Source organism: Mus caroli, unplaced genomic scaffold, assembly GCF_978045245.1.
Source record: "Mus caroli unplaced genomic scaffold, Mus_caroli_1 scaffold_17, whole genome shotgun sequence".
In the NCBI taxonomy this organism is placed as follows: Eukaryota; Metazoa; Chordata; class Mammalia; order Rodentia; family Muridae; genus Mus; species Mus caroli.
Genome location: NW_028227272.1, coordinates 18375255 through 18396951, shown reverse-complemented (window position 1 = coordinate 18396951; position 21697 = coordinate 18375255). Strand labels below are relative to the sequence as shown.

The window sequence follows — 21697 nt, the reverse complement described above, 5'->3', positions numbered from 1 at the left end:
TTGGATTTATCTTCTTACTCTACCAAAAAGTTAATATAAACTGAGCATATTGAGTGAGAGTTAATAAATTGGCAGATGAGCTAGAAACTAGGTGTTTACGCCATTTACACAGGACTAGGCCAGGGGAACCTAGGATAGGACGGGTCCTTCCTGAAGGGGACAGTCTGCATATAGAGCTTTATTTACACCCGTGGGAATTTATCTCAGATATGCTTATGTCTGAACAGAAAGAAAAGTTCTACCTCACACCTTCTTTCAGTACATGGATGATTTATTGTTTAATAATCACTCCTTCTTCCATTAAAAATAAAAAGAGCTAATCTACCATTTGGATACCAAAGGCCAGTATCTTAACTCTAGTTTCTTTCCATCCTTCCATGAGTGTATTATGAAAGCCAAAGTTTATTAACATACCTTGGATCAAGAAGACTCCTCAAAAATTTGAAAAGCAAAAGCTGGTTCTGAATAGAAAAATAAAAAGCACAATTAAATATCAAATTTCCAAGATTGTGCAATGCTAAAGAACTAGTCTAGTCTGGCCCTTCAAAGCAGGTGCTCGTGTTTCCATGGGGCCTCTGTACACACCTCAGTGCTGCAAACTCAACAGTTCCAACACCCTTCACACACCCTGTTACTTCAGACCCTTCCCAAGAAAGTTGGCCCCAGCACAAGTGTTACTCAAGTGGCCAATGCTTAGATCCGTGTTGTTGACAGGGACCTGGGCTGCAGAGGGAGTCTCAGGCTGACTCAACTGTCCTCATCCTCTCACAAGGGCCTGCTGTGAGACAGTTAATACTGGGGAGAGTTGAGGCTTACTTAAGGTTCAAATTAACAACTACCTCCAAAAACTCCACTCTTTATCTCTGCAACAGCATCAACCACAACTGCAAAGGGTTAGCCGTCAGCACAAAGTCTGGATTCTATTCCCAGCATTCATTAGCAATATGACCATGTAATCCTTAGTGTTCAGTTGCCTTATGTGGAAACAAAACAACTCCACCCACTCCACTGAACCCCAGCTGTATCTTTTCTGCATTTGTCAAAAGTAGTGACAATTAAATGAGATAAAGTTTCTTATAGCTCATAAATATAGTTGCTAGGTTCTTAAGAAGCCTAGGCAAAAATGAGCATTTTTTTCTATGTATTCAAATTTCTTCTGTATCAAGCAGGGGACAGTCCATGTGAAAAGAATAGTATAGTTTTGAATATGATTTTTAAATCTATTTATGGCTAGGGATATAGCACAGAGATGGAATCCTTGTGTAGCATGCACAAGACCTAAGGTTTGATCTCACACTGAAAAGGGACAGGAACACACACACACACACACACACACACACACACACACACACGCGCACACACTTAGTCGTGTGTGTGTGTATATACAAACACATATGAAAGTACAGAAATACATGCTGGTTTTTTTAAAGACTGGCCCATGTATAGTCATTAGTTACTATCAGCCTTCATATCCTGTCTTCTCTATGCTGCTTCCTTTTGTTTTGCATGCCTTTCCTCCTGGTTATGACTTGAGTTTCCTTCCAAGAGCCCTGGGAACTATTATTCAGGAGCAAATTGCATTAAAAGTAAAGGAAGTCCGTAAGATCAGTGTGGGGTTTATACAACCACTGAAGCCTAGCAGACATACAATGTCTTTGAAAGAACTGTGTAGAACTCAAACAAACCAATCAGTCACTTAAAAAAAACTCCATTATGCCCAGATTTTACTTATTTGACCATTCAATGATACTCCTTCAACAGGCTTCTCTGACTCTTACTACAGGAGGAGGTAGAAATAGTTGTTCATTGTTAATCTTACACTTTTAAAGATAATCCCAGAAGCACCAGAACAAGGGAGGTTTAGTAGAAGCGATTTCTAAAGAGAAGAGGGGTCCTGGGTTTGAGGTGGTGTGAGCAGAAGCATTCGGCCATGTGCCCTTCCCCAGGCCCCAGCATCATTCTGGCCCAGTTACTATTCCCAGAGCCTGGCCACGGATCCTCCATGGAATCCATCATCATTTTAACCCAATTCTTCTGCAACTGCCATTTGCCTGGTCTGTCTTTGTCCTTCTGAGCAGAGATCACACCCAAGTTTTCCTCGCTTCCATTTCTGTTTTTGTATGTTATCCTCTGCATTTGATGTTTCTGGTCCCACAGCATAAACACTGAATGAATTAATGGATGGCCATAAATTCAATTCACCTACTAATTCTCTGAGCTAGTTAGTAGATCTAATATTGGATAACCTAGGAACCACTTAAAATTTTCCCACCTTACTGAGTTTCTCTCTAGGTACGCAGAATCATTTGGAGCCCATATCGGCCACTGCTGCTGGCTTTGTCCTGGTTACCACCTTTTTTGCCCTTCTGCCTTTCAAGTGGTTATGGCTCCATTTGTGTTCTTTGCCAAAGTTTTCCATAAAAGAGATCTAGTGTTAACATCCTTTGCTTAAAACACTGGTAATTCTCAAACACAGAGAAATATAGATGTAATAAAATCAGCTCAAGCCCCATGTATATTTTCTGGGCTCTCTATATATATTTTTTTTGTTCCAATTTCAGTAGTATTTATTTATTTATTTTTTTGATTTTTAATATTTTTATTACATATTTTCCTCAATTACATTTCCAATGCTATCCCAAAAGTCCCCCATAGCGCCCCCCACTTCCCTACCCACCCATTCCCATTCTTTTGGCCCTGGCATTCCCCTATATTGGGGCATGTAAAGTTTGCAAGTCCAATGGGCCTCTCTTTCCATTGATGGCCGACTAGGCCATCTTTCGATACATATGCAGCTAGAGACAAGAGCTCCGGGGTTCTGGTTAGTACATCATGTTGTTCCAACAATAGGGTTGCAGATCCCTTTAGCTCCTTGGGTACTTTCTCTAGCTTCTCCATTGGGAGCCCTGTGATACATCCAATAGCTGACTGTGAACATCCACTCCTGTGTTTGCTAGGCCCCAGCATCGTCTCACAAGAGACAGCTATATTTGGGTCCTTTCAGCAAAATCTTGCTAGTGTATGCAATGGTGTCAGCGTTTAGAAGCTGATTATGGGATGGATCCCTGGATACGGTGGGCTCTATATCTTAATGCACCCTTTTAAAACTGCTTGTCACTGCACCAATGCTGCCTCCTCCCTCCACCGCATCAACTATCTCTTGTCTCCCACAGACCTGCCCACACTCTGAACCCGGAGTCTCTACGTCTTTCCATACCAGTGCCTCTCCTTCTGGAAAGCCTTTCCCAGTTCTGCCTGCAAATATGACACCCGTCGTGGCTCTGGCAGCTCTGGGAACTGTTCTCTCGCCATCACTCTTCTCTCGTCCCCATGGTCCCTTTTACGTAAGGGTAGTTCAGCTCGGTAGCATTATACTGCAGTGCCCTAAGTGTGCTCCATGGAGCCTAACCCTAAGTGTTCTGGTACAGAGTGGAGCCACAAGGGCCTAAATGAGTGAATCCTCATCCCTACCTCTGCTGTTGGACTCGAGGGCTGTGGGGTGTACTTCACACCCCTCGTGTTGTCCAGCTGCCTAGCTCTCTCCTCTGGCCACCGGTACTGTGGTGATAAACTATGAGGAACAGTAGGCCCTCACACCACACTTCTTCCAGAGCTTCTCAGCATTCACCATGCACACAGCCACAGCTAGAGAAGCTGTTCCTTGGGAAAATCTAAAACATGACCATGGACTCAATTTGAAGGGGACAAAGGTCTGTTTAAGTAAGATAAGCTGTCAGCAGAATAGGGTTGTGGATCTTATAGCCAAAGAAAACAGGAGGCTCTTCTATGGCTTATGGTTTCTAAAGCAGTGTAGGTTAGAGTCTCAGAGCCGTTCCCTTAATATCAGGATTTGTTATCCAACAATCCACTCCCACATCTCAGTACTCAGAGATTAATGCACAGCTCCTCCCATCCACATCCCCTCACAACACAGGCACAGAATGCACACAACATAAACATACCACACAAACACAGTACATAAACCACATAGGCAGTGTGCACACACATCTAACATACACACACCCACACACACTCACCACCACCACCACCACACGACATTTAATTGGAACTCTGAATGTAGGCGATACATGTAACCAGAAGTCCTCAGATCCTGGTGCCCTCCCATTACGTGTTCACAGCCCTTACCTGAAGCTGTGCAATGACCACTTCGATCTGCTCAGAAAAGTGAGTAGCCACCAGCTCTGCGGCTTTGCAGGGCTTCAGGGACACAAGTTCCTGTAGTCAGCAGAAAAGACAGCCGTTTCACGTGCTGCACTTAATGGGCTATCCGTAGACATGAGGCTTGGTACTGTCATGAGCCTCCACAGTGTACTTCAAGAGTCCCTGCTTTAGGCTTTAGATTAACAATTAGCAAAGTTAGAATGGTCCAATACTACAAATCAGAATTAAGGGTGTTTTTTAACCTCTCTAGAATTTCTAGACAGAATAAGCTTTATGGGATTCTGGATTCTGGACATGAGAGCTATGGATAACAAGGGAGTAAATGCCCCCAAGTTCCCTGTCAAAGAGTTTCATGCTTGAGCTTCAAGAAATGAGAGAGTCCTGTTTTGATTTCTTTAGCTAAAATCCTAGCTTCACCTCTGTTGCAGGGTGAAGTATTTGTGGAAATCAAGCTAAGTCTTGACGACACTAACGTCTTACCCACTGATAATTGCCCATTTTTAATAGGATCCACATTGGTCAAAGCTAAGATTCCCACATGAGTCTCCTTGAGCTTCCTGCTCCTGGCTACTCTTCTTATTGAAGCTCTCCTTTTTGGGATCACTCAACACTTCTGCCTGCACTGCTTGGTTTTTATTATCAGTTTGACCAAAACTGGAGACACCAGGAAAGAGGGACACTCAACTGAGGAACTGCCTAGATCAGACTAATAATCTGCAGGCTTGACTGGGGGGCATTTTTAAAATCGATGCCTGATGTGAGAGACTCCAGTCCATCGTGGGTGGCATGGTATCTAGACTGGAGGGCCTGGGCTGTATAAGAAAGCTAGCTAAGGAGCTAAAGAGATGGCTCAGCAGTTAAAGAGATGGCTGCTCTTCCAGGAGACTTGCTTTTAATTCCAAGCACCCACATGACAGCTCCCAGCCATCTGAAAATCCAGTCCTAAAGGACCTGATGCCCTCTTCTGGCCTCCTCAGACACTGCACATACACAAAAAATAGGTACAAATAAAATCTCAGAAAAAGGACGGACGGACGGACGGACGGACGGAAGGAAGGAAGGAAGGAAGGAAGGAAGGAAGGAAGGAAAGAAGGAAGGAAGGAAGGAAAGAAGGAAACAAGCAAGCTGAGCATAAACCAAAGCCCAGCAGCCACTAACCAGCATTCCTCCATGGTTTCTGTTCACTTTCTATTTCCACATTCCTGCCTTCAACTCCTGCCCTGCATTCCCTTAGTGGTGAATTATGTGCGAGAGTAAATAAGGCCTTTCCTCTCCAGCTGCTTTGGTTGTGTTGTTTACTACAGAAGTAGGAAGCAACTAGAACTGAGCCTTTCAGTTTCTGCCTTTCTCTGTGGGAACACCCTGCCCAAACATAGCTAAAACATAGATAAAAGCAAAGACCAAGTCTGGAGCAGAAAGCACAGTATACCAACCCCACAGCAGTGCATTCCAGTGAGACTGCGTGAGATACAATAACAAAGAATTCAAAAGAGTGACCCTAAGAACAGTCAATGAAATCCAACAACACAAATTCTTGAGTGAATTTTTTAAAAAGCAATACAAATAAAGAGGGGAATGAAACAAAGAAGATGGTACAGGACATGAATGAGGAATCCAATGGTAATGAATACTGAAATCAAATAAAAACTTTACAAACAAAAAGCTCAACAAACCAAATTAAAAACTCAGTAGAAAGCCTCACAAAAGGATCAAGTAAGAAGACCATCTCAGGGCCTGAAGATGGGGATGATTTAAAACATTCAGACAGCAACACAAATAAAGTAACAAAGTGGGAATAGAGCATGATAGAGCTACAGGACACCATTAAAAACCTGCAGACCACAGCATAAATGTAAAGACAAAGACAAAGGAAGCAAGCAGTTGGTATCCACTGAAGTGTGAGAACCTGATCATGGGTGCCTAGCACCCACATAAAAGCCAGGTACAGCAACTTCTCCAACCCCAGAGCATGGGCTGACACAAATACAGACAGATCCTGGGAGGCTCTTATATTGCAGTCTAGCCAACTGGCAAGCTTTAGGTGTGTGGTGGTTTGAATAGGCTTGGTCCAGGGAGTGGCACTATTTAGAGGTGTGGCCTTGTTGGAGGAAGTCACTGTATCATTGTGAGAGTGAGCTTGTGGAAGCCAGTCTTCTCCTAGTGGCCTTCAGATGAAGATGTAGAACTCTCAGCTCCTCTTGCACCATAACTACCTTGATGATAATGGACTGAATCGCTGAAGCTGTAAGCCAGCCCCAATTAAATGTTGTCCTTATAAGAGTTACCTTGGTTGTGGTGTCTGTTCACAGCAGTAACTAAGACAAGGTACAATGAGAAATTCTGTCTCAAAAAAGCAAGGTGGTGGGTGGGAGACTGAGAAAAACACACCCAGATGGACCTCTGGACTATATAACTGTGAGTGCACGGCACACACACACACACACACACAGAGAGAGAGAGAGAGAGAGAGAGCACAGCACAAACACACACACACACACACAGAGAGAGAGAGAGAGAGAGAGAGAGAGAGAGAGAGAGAGAGAGGTTGTGTTCAATAGTTATAGCAGGGGGCGCTAGAGAGATGGCTCAGCAGTCCATTGCTCTTGAAGAAAACTGCACTGAGCTCCCAGTAACCACATGTAACTCCGGTTCCAGGGTACCTAATGCCTTCTTCTGACCTCTGTGAAAACTAGGCATGCACGCGGAACACTTATATGCATGCAAGCAAAATGTTCATGTACATAAAATAAATCTCTAAATAATATATTTAATCATAGTAGAATTTTCTGAAATCCAGGGACAAAGATAGCCATCCACATACAGAAAACATTCAGAATGCTAAACAGGTAAGACCAGAGGACTTCACCAAATTATACTGTAATGTTCTGTACAAAAAAATACTGGAAAATCAGGAGGTGAGTACAAAGTCATACATAAAGGCAAAGCCATCCCAATGCTGCAGAAACACTAAAATCCAAGAGGACAGTGAATGATGTGTTCCGTGTTCTGAAGCAATAACTGCCAGCCTACATTACTATTTCCAGAACAGCTTTCCCTTAAAACTGAAGGCTGATCTTAATTGTCAACCTGACATGCCTGGGAAGAAGAGGAAACCGCAGTTGAAGAACTGTCTTCATCAGCTTGTCCCAAGGACATGTTTAAGGGGCCATTTTCTTAATTGCTGATTGATATAGGAGGGTCCAGCCCACTGTGGAAGGTGCCACCCATTGGAGGTGTGCCTGGGCTGCAGGCCAGTGGCAGCAAGCTGGTAAGCCTGTCCCTATGCAGTATCTGGTTCCATTCCTGCCTTGCCCCTTTAATGGTGTAAGTCAGGTAAGTCTCTCCTTCTCCTAAGCAGCTTCTAATCAGCGCCTTCCTGAGCTCAGTGTCAGAAGTAACTAGAGCAGAAGCTGGTGCTAGAGTGTGGATTGCTGCATTAACAAACTGCTGCATTGCTTTGTGAGTGGAAGGCAAATGATTTTGGAACTCTGGGCTGGAAAAGCCATTAAGGGCTCCACTGCATGAGCTGCTCTGAGGGAGCTGGGAGACAAGGATGCTGAAAGCAGTGTGGGTGATGGAGGCCTGAATCGTGAGGCTGCAGAGGGACTGGGATCTTTTAGTGACATTTTGGACTTTCACACTGCTGGGATTGTGTTTTATCCTGTGGTGTTAATATTAACATGAGATCTTGAGTATAAGCCAAAAAAGGAAAGTTGTTGTTTAACCATGATGCATTTATATGCCCCGCTGACAAGGCTTGCGTGAGCTCATGACAGCTCATCTTGGCTGTCAACTTGAGATGCTTAGGAAGTGGGGAACTCAACCAAGAACTACCTGTCAGATTATTCCTTGAGTATGTCTATGAGGCAATTTCTTAATTGCTAATTGATACAGGACGGCCCAATACACCGTGACTGGTGTCATCCCTGGGGAGGACGGTCAGTAAGCAGTGCTTCCCCCTGGGCTCTGTCTTGGTTCTTGCTGCAAGCTTCTGCCTTAGCTTCCCAGTGAGGTATTACAGCCTACAAATCAGATGAACCCTTTTCTTGCCCAAGTTGTCTTTGTTCAGTGTTCTATCACAGCAACAGAGACCTAACTAGAACCAAGGACACAGAAATAGTTTCCATGATAGACATAAAGCAAACTCATGAGCACTAGGGTCACTCTACGGGAGATACCTGAAGGCACCCTTCACACTGAAGAGAAAAGGAAACCATGAGCACCAGGGTCACTCTACGGGAGATACCTGAAGGCACCCTTCACACCGAAGAGAAAAGGAAACAGCACCGAAGCCATTGGAAGAATCAGCTGCACTAGAACCACAGGCAAGCAAAGCAAGTAGAAGAGCCCCAAGCATTACAAAAACCACAAAAGGAAAAGAATTAATGCATACCTTTCAATAATTACTAAGTGTTAATGGCCTCAATTCTCCAAGGAAAAGACCCAGATTAGCATAGTAGGTTAAAAAACAGAATCCATCAATTTCTATTTCTTGTATTCTGTCTGATCGATCACAAGGGACTAAGACAAGAACTCACTACCACAGCAAACTATAGGAAAATAAAAAACAAAGCAAAGCCCCAGAGAGACCAAATGGCACAGCAGTGACTGCTGCATGGTTGGCGAGGTCAGGAGCAGGGTCCAGCTACCTGGGCTTTCTCAGCCCTCCAAGTACTGCAGGTGCATGATCCCTGACAGTCTCTTCTCTAGGATACACAGGGCTCCATGAATTCAACAGAGATCCATTCTAAGAATCTTCTTAGGGGTCCATGGATCTCTGAAACTATTGTAAATTTCCATATGATACATGTTACAGTATTAAGAGGCATGTGCTAATGGCATTAATAACATCCTGCATTAGATTGTCAAAAAAATAATAATAAAGGTTCAGACGACTCCCCAAGGATCTAAGTTTATACTGTGCATAATCTCACTGTAATATTCTTGTTGTATTTATATTACATTTATATTCGCCAAAACTTCCATATATTTTTAAAGAGTTATTCTTATTTATGTGTCTGCGTGAGTGGATGCCATGTGTGTGCATGTGACCGCAAAGGTTTACTCTTCTGGAGCTGTAATTACACAGCTGTGAGCAGCCCAACAGTGCTGGGAACCAAACTGGTGTCCTCTTGAAGAGCTGCAGTGCTCTTAGCCAGGGAGCCATCTCTCCAGCACTGAAAAACGCCAAAAGTTTACGTGCATGGCTTTAAAGCCTAAGGTGAAAAGAAGTACAGATGTGAGGAGACACAGCCAGGAGGAGCGACTGCACGGCAGGATGCTTCCTGCTGCCCGGTTCCCACGGGAGCCCTCTGCTCACGGACGCAGTCAGCACATTCCACACGCAGCAAATAGACATGACCTCATTTGGATTTCTGGAATGCAGGTACACTGCGTGATGCAGATGAAGTCAAAAGAAGGAGCCTGAGAGGTACTATGGAGACTCAAGGAGAGTGAGGAAAAAGAAAAGGGTTTTTTCTTTCCCTGAGACACACTGGTACTGCTAGCAGGAAGCTGGTTTCATTCAATAACATACACCATGTTCTCAGCCCCACATATGACAGTGTGACCATCTCTGAGACCACACATCCCCAGGACCGAGAACCAGTCTTCCAACAGATGATTCCCCTAAGGTGCCGATCAGACTCATGGCCTTTCTAAATATAACAATATTTTCATCCTCAGTGCATAAACAGTGCAATGATGTCACTGCTGTGAGAGCAGGGGTCAGGGAGCTGGAGGAGGGACTCTAAGACTCTCACTTTACGCTTGGTCTGTGGAGGCAGGACAAGAGGCTCTGGCCTTTATAAGCTGTCTCTTTACCTTGGGACAACAGACTATTCTAGAAAGTTGAGATCAATCAGGCCTTGAACAAATTTCAAAAAGAAATAAACTAGCTGAATCAATTCTGAGCAGCTCTAGAGAGGGGCATTCTAAACCTAATCAGAGAGAGGATGGTGTTAGCCAGAGCAAAAGATGCAGGGAAATGGTAGACTCCAGACATTAGGGGCAAAACACGCCAGCCTTTGTGAGTACATTTTTCTCTTTTTAAAAATAGATATCTGCATGTGTACGTATTTGGTGTATGTGTGTGTGTGTGTATGCCCATGAGTATTCAGATGTCACATCAAATAACCAGCCTTATATCGTGTGAACCACCTTCCCACTTGGCATTTGTTTTTAACAGTTTAATGTTCTCTGTATCTTCGTGAATTCTCTGTATCTTACTGAAGAGTCCAAGAGTTGAGGCAAACTCCTGTAGCATCTGCTGATGCTTTCTTAGCAAAAGTTAACCTGGAGAACAGCCTTTCAAATGGTAAAGGTTTAAAGGTGTGATGGGCCCTGCTGCCACTGAGGTAGGCAATGTGCCATACTTCAGTCGCAGCTCTGGCAGAACCCTGGAGATAGTGCTGAGCCCTCCCTTCATTAGTGAATCTTCTCCCTGCAGCAGGTAGAGTTCATGCAGAAACCCAGCTGGCGGCAGTGCTGATAACAAGTGGTGCAGGCATGCTCAGTCCTACACGGGATGCTATACCACCCCCTCCATGGCTCAGGAACCCACAGAAAAGGGGGCGGAGGATATGAGAACCAGGGGAGGGGGAGAAAGACATCTTCTGGACCTGACACAGCGGATGTACTCATGCACTCCCTGCAGCTGTGCCTGTCTGTACCACACTGAGCCCATCATTTTCAAGCTGGGTGGAGGAGGGGCCCATGAGGCTCCGTCCCCCTTAGAGACTATGGGCAGCAATGGTAGTTGTGGGAGAAGTGTTACTTTCTTCAGTGGTACAGTTAGTTATTGCTCCAGTAAATGACCTCTCACCCACACCTGGACACTCAGTGGGGCACACACAAGAAGAAGACATGACAGGAGGAAGAGGAAGGTTCTAGTGAGAGAGGGAGGGGGTGGGAGGAGAAAGAGGCACAAAATGACTAAAATTCATTATATAAACATGAAATTGTCAAAATTACTTTTAAGGATTTGGAGTCCGTACCTCCATATGATTCATTGCTTTCTGCCACACAGACTGCTTCTCCTCAGCACTGTGACCAGGAATAGATAAGATGTTGTGGATATAATTGAAGACTTCTTCCTGTGGAGCACAAGACAATGCATTCATTCATCCTTCAGTCAATCAGAATTCAGTGACGGCTGCTATGAGTATCAGTCTCCATAAACATCATCTATGAGGAGATGAAAACCCTCTTGGATTTGGAGATAGTTTATGGAAACTGGCACTAGAGGAGAAGAACTCACAGCACAGGTGGACTCCTAGAAGTTCTAAATTCTTTCCACTTAAACTTGATCCCAATCTGCTGACCCTCAGTGTCCTAACTGTAGAGCATACTTTTATTGTGGGTAATAGCTGTCTGTCTGTCCACATTCCCAATTCCATCTCAAATCCCTCTTGCCCTTGTCAACCATGCTCCCTCTGTGCTGATTCTCATTTATCCATGTGATCTCCACTCAGCTCCCTGCTTCGGAACTTTCATGTCCACCCCTCCCTACCTTAGAGCTCATTCTCTGATGTCAAAGGTCAGTTACACCCCAGCCTCTGCTTGCTCTCTATAACTCAGTCCCTTGTCATCCCCGAGCCACACCCAGCCCTCTTCCCTGGCATGACAGTTAGTTCTACATTTGGTTACTACCAGTGTCTATCACTGGGTTACACACTCAAACTACAGGAACTTCAATTTAATTAGCAATATAGACTCTACTTATAGCAGAAACTCCACAAAAGTGAATGTGGCTGGGAGAGAGAGAGCGGGGGTGGAAAAGGGGGTGAAGCAGGCTTTAAGCTGACCTCTCTCAACGGGTCGTGCAGGTAGCAGTCAATGATCTTGTCATACTGGTGTTCTCGCTCATACATAAATTCACAGATTTGATAGCTGGAATGGGAGAGGACAAGCTTCAGCTGCCAAACAGGCCGGTAGCGAACTTTACTTAAACTCGTGAAAAGGGAATAGTGCCATGTCTGGTGGTAAATACAAGTCTAAGAATTCTAATCCAAGGGTGCCTCAGACTTGGAATCTCACATCAGGAACACAGTAAAGCATATGCAAATGTCTAAACACTACAAGCCCTCCAGAATCTGGTCCCAGGCATTTCAGATAAAAATATGTATCTACCAGAGAGGAGAGCCTGCCTCTCTCCTACTGACTGAAGATGCTGCTGAATGCTATGTTTTACAAAAGCCTTAAAGAGACAATGTGTCAACTAAGAAACAACTGGTGCTAGTATCAGTAGTTTGCAAATATTTATATATTAAGTTTCTTTGTTGAAAACTAGATACAACAAACAAGGTGAATATGTGTTGGCACATTGTATCTTCTGTTATATCATTCCTTCTGAGCATAACTGTCACAATCTAACAAACACCACACACATTATATCTGAAGCCCGGTATGTCCATGGGGCCAGCACTGGGGAGGCAGAGACAGCAATATGACAAACACAAGTCATACAGAGCACATTCTAGCACAGCCTGGGGCTGTACAGTGAACACCCGTCTCAAAACACCAAAAATAAACAGATACATATATAAATAAGGTGAAGACTGCTTCTTCACTTTCAGGTTAAGACAATTCTGTAAATTTTGCTAATTTTCAGAGTTCATGTGAAAGCAAAAACAAAAAGCAAAAAACAAAAAACAAAAACCCGAACTCTCCCAAGCTTATGTTTTTGTTACTGTTATTGGTATGCCCTTTCTTAGTTAACATAGCAGAGATGCAAAATAAACTAGGTTTCATGTTAGAGAATAACAGAACTACGGAAAATTAATATACAGCTTCAAAACAGCTCACAATTCTGCCTTTTCTGCCATGCGGATGAGCCGACTCTCTTCAAACTGAACTATGCCTCCGGCCTGCAGCAATTCTAAAAGGACCTGAAGATTTAAAACAAATGAGAAAAAACACTTTGAGAATTGCTTTATGTACCAGTTCTCTAACAGTTCATGCAGCCATGCAGCCCATAACCTCCTTCCTGTGTCTTACCACTTGGTGGTATTTGGGGCTGCACTCACTGCCATATGATGACTCTGCTCTTCACATAGGAAAGGGACAGCACGGTGTTTCCAGGTATAGCCCCAACACTCACACTAACCTCTAAATGCCCCTCATGCTTTTCTAAGAAGTTGCTTGTTTGCCTTCATGCACATGCTCCAAGTATGTACACCCAGAGACTGCAGATGACACAAGAGGGCGTTGGATGCCCTGGAAGTGGAGTTACAGATGGCCGTGAGCACCATGGATGCTAGGAACCCTCTGCATGGTTGCTTGGTGCTCTGCAAGAGTGCCAGTTCTCTTATCCACTGTGCCATCTCCCTGGCCCTAAGCAGTTAGTTTTGGTCTGGTACTTTTATGCCTTATGGTTTTTTAAATCCATTCCACAGACAGTGCCCCGCTTTACACACTAATAATTTTAATTAAACATAGGTTTGTGTGTGTGTGTGGGGGGGGGGGTGTCTATTAGCAACTCTCAAAACGTACAAAGGTAAGAACAATTCAAAACAATTCAAATGTCTATCAAGGATGAATAGATAATTAGGGTCTCTCTCTCTCTCTCTCACACACACACACACACACACACATGAATTAACATTATTTGGTTTCAAAACAGAAAGGTTGGATGTATGGTACAATATGAATAAACCTTAAAGATTCTATGCTCATGAAATCAAGGCCAAACGGATGCACAACAAATACTAAATGCCTAAATTTACATGAAGAGCAGAACAGAGAGGAAATAAAGGCTGTGACTGGGAGCCTGGAAGTGGAAGAACATGGAACTGCTGCTCAAGGGGATTACAGCTCCGTTTGGGACGGTGGATCATCTGGAGACTGTGGAATGGAGTTCGTGCCATTGGCCTTAAGACTTACAATGGTGAATCCCAGGGCTGTTGGTAGGAGACTTGCCTAGCGGTCATGAGATTCTGAGTCTGATCCCCAGCAGTGCATAAAACTAGAGTTGGCATCACTTGCTTACAGTCCTCCAATTCAGAAGGATCAAGAATTCAAGGTCATGCTCAGCTACACAGTGAGTTCAAGGCCAGCCTGGGCCACAAGGGGACATTTTAATCCAGGATGCTGAGGCAGGAGATCATAAATTCTAGGCTAGCTTGGGCAACAGAGCAAAACCTTGTCTCAAAAACAAAGATAAAATAAAAACAAGAAAAGCCAAAAAATATTGACTCTCACATCACTTTCACGACAGTAGCCAAAGATAAACTGTGAGCAAGACAACAGTGCAGCTAGGGCCTCAGGCTGCAGGAGAGCAATGGGACCCTTGTCAGAGTGCAAAGGACCTTCAGCAGGAACATTTTGTTTATTATTTTGATGTTGAACAAAACTGATCCAAATTTTCTATTCAAGGCCCAAATTTAATCCATTTGGAGCACTGGAATGCACTGTCACATACAATAAAGGTGGCATGAAGCCTACTCGGTGTGTCAGTTTGGAATAAAATAATGGAATGAGTTGAAGCCAGTCCTACCAACTCAGCCTGGCTGTCATCACCAGGGATTTTTGTAAGCAAGTTATTCAGTATTATTAAACATTAAACTAATTTGTTACTATATGCATTAAAAACAACAATAATGAAACTAAAAAAATCATCATTTCCTATTATTAAATCGTATTTTGCTGCTCTGTCTGCTCTTGGGGCTGTTTAAGCCTGCTGCAGCTGCATCTGGATGGTGGAGGCAGCACACAGGTGCGCAGCTAGGCATCTTCCAGCTCTGTGTTTACTGACAACACATCAGAAGATTAAGTAAGCCATCATAGGATCCCTACAGATCATTGAAATGCTATTTAAAATCCTACTTTTTGAAGGGCTGTAAAAACAATCAAGCAAAGAAAAGAAGACAGGACCCATTTGTGGCCTACACAACCTAAAATGTTTACTTTTGGTTCCTTGACAGCGATAACTTGTCAGTCCCTGACAAAGAAAGTAGAGAAAATATTAAATAAGGCTGTTAAAGTTAGGAGTGTGAATGTCTGGGCCAGCATGTTGGTAGAGGGGCTTGGCCCCATCTTGCCAGCTGGAGGTCAATGCCTGGGTCGCACATGGTGGGAAGAGAGACCTGACTCCTGAAACTTGTCCTCTAACACACACACACTGTGGTTCATGCTCACACACAGCATCTGTCTGTAGGCATTACATTATTATGGGAAAGGGGAACAGTTTATGATTGTTGTTATTATTCAAAAGTTGCTACCTATAAGGAGTGACAAGAGAGGGTAATAGTTAGGGCTATGTGTTGGAGGAGGTGTGCATGTGTGGGTATACAGTATTGCACATACATATGAAAATGTCAAGGTGAAACCCATTATCTTGTATACTAACTAAAAGAAAATAATAAAAAACAACCCCTTACCTGACTGAGCAAAACAGTCACTCCACTGATAAAAGAGTAGAGTTCTGACATGTTTTATTTCCACCTTATTTATTTACATAAATTTACATAAATGGCAACAGTCATATCAGGAACTATATTTGGGAAACTAATTACTGTCTATGAGCACACCACTGGGAAATACTAAGAAACACTGCATAAACCAAGTCTGATGTGTGACAAGCAGTATCAGGAGCGCTGGGTCAGCAGGGAAGGAAGTCACCAAGTACTAATTTGAATTGTGACCTTGAACAACTTATCTCATCAGTCTTCACCACTTTAAGACCCGCGCAGAGGAACCATCTGAACGGGTACCTTTGTAATTAGTATGGATAAGGTGCTGTGGGTAGTCTGAATTTAATGTTCAGACCTGGCCACGTCTACACACTAAATCCAAGCCCTGGAAAACACTGCCACTGTGTTAGCTCACCTTCTGTCGAGGAAGGTTTGTACACTAAGAGAGTGCGCACACACCATGCACACCACGACCCGTCCTCACTGCTACAGACAAACAGGAGTAAACAGAAAAGTTCCCTCCCTGTTACTTGTTCTCTGTTTAGCTTAACAGGAACCCAAACTGCTCTCCCTGGTCTCTAACTTGTCTGAGGCAGTCACTGGGCCACAGAAGATTGGCTAACAGCGTCACTGCTGCCAGTCCATGCTCTTCATCTGAGTCTGAGCGGTGTGCTGCCACCAGGAAAGCCAACTCAGCAGTCACAGCTGTAAATTGCTGTGACTTAATACCTTACAAAGAGTGGTATCCATGTTAAGCGGGTTGACTTAGTACCCATAATTTCAATGTAAAGGCTTTTAAATAAAGCACGTCTCATGAAAGTGGCACAAGGGGACAGAAGTGGCAGCCAGGTCCAATCCCAGTACTAACTGTGGGAGGGTGGGGGGCAGGTGGATTCCAGTCTCCAGAATGGAGCCCTGCATGCAGTAGGATGCTCCCCAGATGGAATGTGCCAACACTCAGCCTCCTGGAGTTCACATGACCAGCTGCCTCATGCCCCTGCAGAAAAAACTTCCCAGCCACGATGGGCTCCACGTGCATTCAAATAAATGCTTTCTCCCTTAAAGTACCTTTGTCAGGATACCTTATCAGAGCAACAGCACAAGTAACTCAGACTCTATCCCCAGTCTTCAGCACAGTGTTCTAGTGTCCATACCTGCTGCCTTTCAGAGTGGCGGGAGTCATCGTCAGGGCTACAGAGGAACTCGAGGACCTGGCCAAAGGTAACGGGAACGGTTAGCCAGTGCCAGCAGTTCATTCCCACTCACTTGTAACAGACATCTGCATGGACAGCACTGTCCCAGCAGATAGCCTACTATGAGCATCAGGCTTCAAAGACGCCTATATTTAGCATGTGTCCTATTCAGATTTCTTCACTGTTGAGAAACATAACTGGGAGTACTTCCTACTGAGTTGCTTGATGCCACGGTCAGTAGGCATGGGCTATAGTCAGGACATTTGAATCTAAATCCTATCCTACACATAATAAGATTTCTGTTGGAAGAAAAAAAAAAAAACTACCCTAATCCTGGCTTTAGATGAGTTACTTAACCTTTCTGGGATTTTTTTGAAAAAAAATGAGGATAAATGAGCTGACTTCAGAACCTCTGGAAAACTTAGTGAATGCACATGAGGTTTTGCTGGGTGGGAGAATTGCTCAGTACATCACCTTATTACCCCTGGCTTCTCTAGACAGAAGGTAGTTCTCACACCACTTGTGGCATGTAGGGGATGCTCTGACTGGGACTGGGAAATGCCTGAAGGAAAGTTATTTATAAGCAAACTCAAGAGTTCTCAAAGCAGCCTCTTCTCCAGGCAACCAAAAGGGTCTTTACCATCAGAGAAAGAGATTCTTTTCTTTATTTTTAAGATTTACTTTATTTATTATATGTAAATAAACTGTAGCTGTCTTTAGACAAGGGAATCAGGTCTTGTTACAGATGGTTGTGAGCCACCATGTGGTTGCTGGGAATTGAACTCAGGGCCTCTGGAAAAGCAATCAGTGCTCTTAACTGCTGACCATCTTTTCCAGTCAAGAGATTAAGTTAGCAAACTAATAAGCAAGAAATCCTAAGCAACTGAGAGTAACCAAATAACTACTAGGATAGAATATTGATAGCCACTCCCCCATAATGCTAGGCATTGGGCAAAAATCACATAACCCATTAAAACATACATCCCTACTCAGATCCCAAGCTTAAACACAGATCCCAGCAGTCTGTCTAGTCTATGAACAGAGAACAGAAGAAAGCAGCTCCAGGTCTCACTGTAAAGTCACTTACTTGATCAAAGAGGGTCCTGTTCACAAACAAGGTATTGTCAGGCTTTGCAAGCTGACGAGCGAGGAATGTAAAAAGACACCCCACTTGTGACGGGGTAAAATCTGAATTCTCCACCATAACCTGGTGAGCAAAAGAAACTGGTTAGCAATACTCCATCTGGTATGCACACCTATCAATAAGGAAAAAAAGAATGCTGCTTTGGGCTTAAAAATCCAATAACCTGACAGTGAAGAAATCCCAGGAAGGAAGTCACTGACAATCACCTTCCTGGCGTGGCTGCTTTCTGTGGAATCTGCAGACAGCCCTGCAGTTGGTGGCTTGTGAATGGACTTTTACAACCATATACAACAGGTTTCCAGTCAGAGCCATTCCTCTGGATTAGCTTTGTTTTCCAGATGGACTTATGTCCCAAGTCCCCGTGATATGTATGGTAATATGACAGGGGCCTTTCAGGGAGTGAGTTGTGATGGTAAGCATAGATTGTCAACTTGACAGAATCTAGAATCACCTGGGAGACAGACCTCTGGGCCTGCCTGTGGAGGATTATCTTGATCATATTAATTGCCCACCATGGGTGACACCATTCCCTGGCTAGGATCCTGTCCACAAGAGAGAAGACGACTGAGCAGCAACACTTGGAATCATGAACTAAGAAGGAAGGTGAGTCAGATAAACATCCTAAGACGTGTCATCAGATCATATCGTTATAAAGGCAAAAAAACATCACAGAAGCCCAATGTTAAAAAAAAAGAAAAAAGCAACTCACAACAGAACAGCACCATAGATTCACTGCTACAGAAGAAATCTGTGAGAAAGCAAGAAAGAAACAGCTTCTAAGCCAAGCTCTGAAGTCTTAAGTGGAACCTTTGCCAAGGAAACATCAACTGAGAGAAGCAAGAGCAAAGGAGTGTGTGAGGACTGGAAGACAGAGGAGTCTGCCAGGGAAACCCTAAGTTCCACTGGAATGTAGAAGCAGGAGGAGGATAAATCAGATGGCAGCTTCAGAAATCTGGAACATCTGACACAGACTGTAGGATGACCAGAGGGGCTGAATCGGAGAGTGGATTGTGATAAGGACTGTTCGTGGAGAAATGATCCTGTACAAGTAGGGGATTACAGGGCCAGGAGACCAATGTGTGAGGGACCACATGGGCCCAAGGAAGGGGTCCTGACTGCAGCAGTGATGAGAGCCGAAGCCCAGTGCAGAGAGCAGCCGCACAAGTGTTCCTACATATGGAAAATGTAGCAGACACATTCTGTACATTGTCAGTAGGTGGATAATCCTGCCATTAACAAAGAACGAATGCAGACATTTGTGGTTGAAGATTTCGTACTGTCGAGGGCTGGCATGTTGAATTAACTGGGGCAAATTTAGCACGAGAGAGGGTTTAGAATCCAGCACACCCACTGTAAGACTTCCAAGTTCCACCCTTTATCCTCCATTCAGAGACATAAAGTATGAGTCTTTGCCTGCTATAAAACCTTCCTACTTTGGAAGCCCTCCTGCTTTACTGTGACAGTCAGCGCTTGTTAAGTGTGTTGTCATTGCCAAGTTATATTACCAAGAAATACAGCCTTGAGTTACACTTCCAGTTCTGCACTCCCTGTACATGTAAGGTGCCAGCCAGCTCCCTGCACACAATACACATCATCTTCAGAGCTCTCCGTGGCTCAGTCTCCGCCCTGCTTGGTGTCCAAGGTCCCTTTTCTAGGATTCCAATCTCAGGGCCCATCTAGTGTTCTTCTGAGCTGTATCCCTTCCTTCTGCCCTGTACACACACCCTGACAAGAGCAGCTCCAGTCACAACTGACTCTCTTGCCCACTCAGTAAATGTCTGATTACATCCTACAACATCTCCATGCTTTCCTCCAAAATATTTCAAAGGCCATGATTACAAAATTTCCTGGATATCACTTAGTCTCAAGTTGTTTTCCCTATGTGTGCAACCATACAGTACATACAACCATACAGTACATAACAAGCCCATCTACCCCCATCAGTCTACTCTCAACACTCCTGCCAAAGTACACTTCAACACAAGCCTGTCACTGGAAAGCAGAGACCTCTGTTCTCTTCATTGCTCTGAAGTAGAAGGACTGTAACAGCAGGAAAGAACAGCACCTCCTGACAGTCTGGGGGAGTTACAGAGCTCCAGTCTCTGCATCTGGATCATCCGTCCAGACTAGAATAGATACAAATTCAAATCCCATCTTCACTAATGTATAAATGCTTCTTAAACACCTACCAGAGGGCTGGTGAGATGGCTCAGTGGGTAAGAGCACCCGACTGCTCTTCCGAAGGTCCAGAGTTCAAATCCCAGCAACCACATGGTGGCTCACAACCATCCGTAACGAGATCTGGTGCCCTCTTCTGGAGTGTCTGAAGACAGCTACAGTGTACTTACATATAATAAATAAATAAATCTTTAAAAAAAAAAAAACACCTACCAGATCTCAGGCATGGTAGAGCACACACTCTGGGCGTGCTACAACAACCCGGCCTCGGTGGGCACAGTAAACACAGTATAACATAATTAATAAAGTTGATATAAAAATGCCATTAGTAGTAATCCTCAGTTTCTACCTTCATGAAGCTCAAGGTGAGACAGGAAAATCTATAAACATATCTAATACAACGTGTAAGTGCAGATCAAAGCAACTTGAAAATACAAAGGAGCTCTAACCAACGTAGAAGCTTGTGGGAGGATGTAGAAGACGGTCAGCAATCTAGCAGAGAAAGGAGGAAAGAGGCTTGACTGGCTGAAAGAACATAAGTCATGATGATGACGCATGGGTGAAGAGAATGCAGAATGCTCAGCTACTGAGCAGCCAGAGACTGAAGTACGGAGGATCGTAGATGTCACATTACATCACTGACGGATATAGCATCAAAGTGGACCAAGCTAGGCCATAGCTCCAGTATGGTTTGCTCCTCCCAAAGGTGCATGAGCTGGAAGGAAGCTTGGCTTCTGTGAAAACAGTGGAGTTTGGGTCTAGTTGTCAGAAGCTGTATGCTCACAGACATCATTGAGGAGATAATGCTGGGCTGTCATAAAGGGCTATGCCTGATCCCTGTACAGAACCTCTCTGATTCTCCCTCACACACATGGACACCATGGTGCCATCCACCACAATATGACAAAGCCAAGGGGACATTTACTGGAAGCCAATCAGGTGAGACTACCCAATTTTAAGCTTTCAGCTTCCAACACTGTAAGCTAAATAAACCACTTTTCTGTATAAAGTCCCCAGGTCTATCTTATCGTAAAATTGCACTAACATACACTCAAGTATCTGTTCTTCACTCCTAGCTGATAAATAGAACTTCTAATTTTTAGCTGAGCATATGGTAACCCAAAATGCTTTAGTCTCTCTTCATAGCTTTCAAAGTTCTGGATAACATAATATATTTTTTAAAAATTATTTTATGTATATGAATACACTGTCAGTGTCTTCAGACACACCAGAAGAGGGCATCAGATCCCATTACAGATAGTTGTGAGCCACCATGTGGATGCTGGGAATTGAACTCAGGATCTCTGGAAGAGCAGTTAGTGCTCTTAACCACTGAGCCATCGCTCCAGCCTTGGGTAACATGATATTATAAGCAGTTTTATAGTATACAAATTCAAAGACATTTCCTTAAAGACACATGTCCTTCTGACACTGGCTTGCTGGCTGCAGAGTAACAGCTGGCTCTGAGCAGCCACACGGAACCATCAGAAACCCTGTGCTAAGTTTAACAATAAAGCGAGCTCAGTGCCTGGGGTCTGAGTCTCTCCCCTGGACCAGGTTGCCTACCTCCAGCTTAAGAAAGAACCACA

General features: G+C 44.0%; 1 protein-coding gene across 5 annotated transcripts in view; it reads right to left on the bottom strand.

Annotated features, from left to right (window-relative positions):
- Vps8 (VPS8 subunit of CORVET complex) overlaps positions 1-21697 on the bottom strand; it is a 211724-nt gene that overhangs the window by 92805 nt on the left and 97222 nt on the right. For all 5 annotated transcript variants that reach the window (XM_085832522.1, XM_085832525.1, XM_021184755.3 and 2 more), the window contains exons 29-35: positions 17874-17993; positions 16748-16804; positions 12988-13070; positions 11988-12072; positions 11178-11276; positions 4147-4236; positions 415-461 (exon numbers count right to left, since the gene is read on the bottom strand). In XM_085832522.1, coding sequence (XP_085688648.1) covers positions 415-461; positions 4147-4236; positions 11178-11276; positions 11988-12072; positions 12988-13070; positions 16748-16804; positions 17874-17993 — 581 coding nt within the window. The remainder of the gene's footprint in view (positions 1-414; positions 462-4146; positions 4237-11177; positions 11277-11987; positions 12073-12987; positions 13071-16747; positions 16805-17873; positions 17994-21697) is intronic.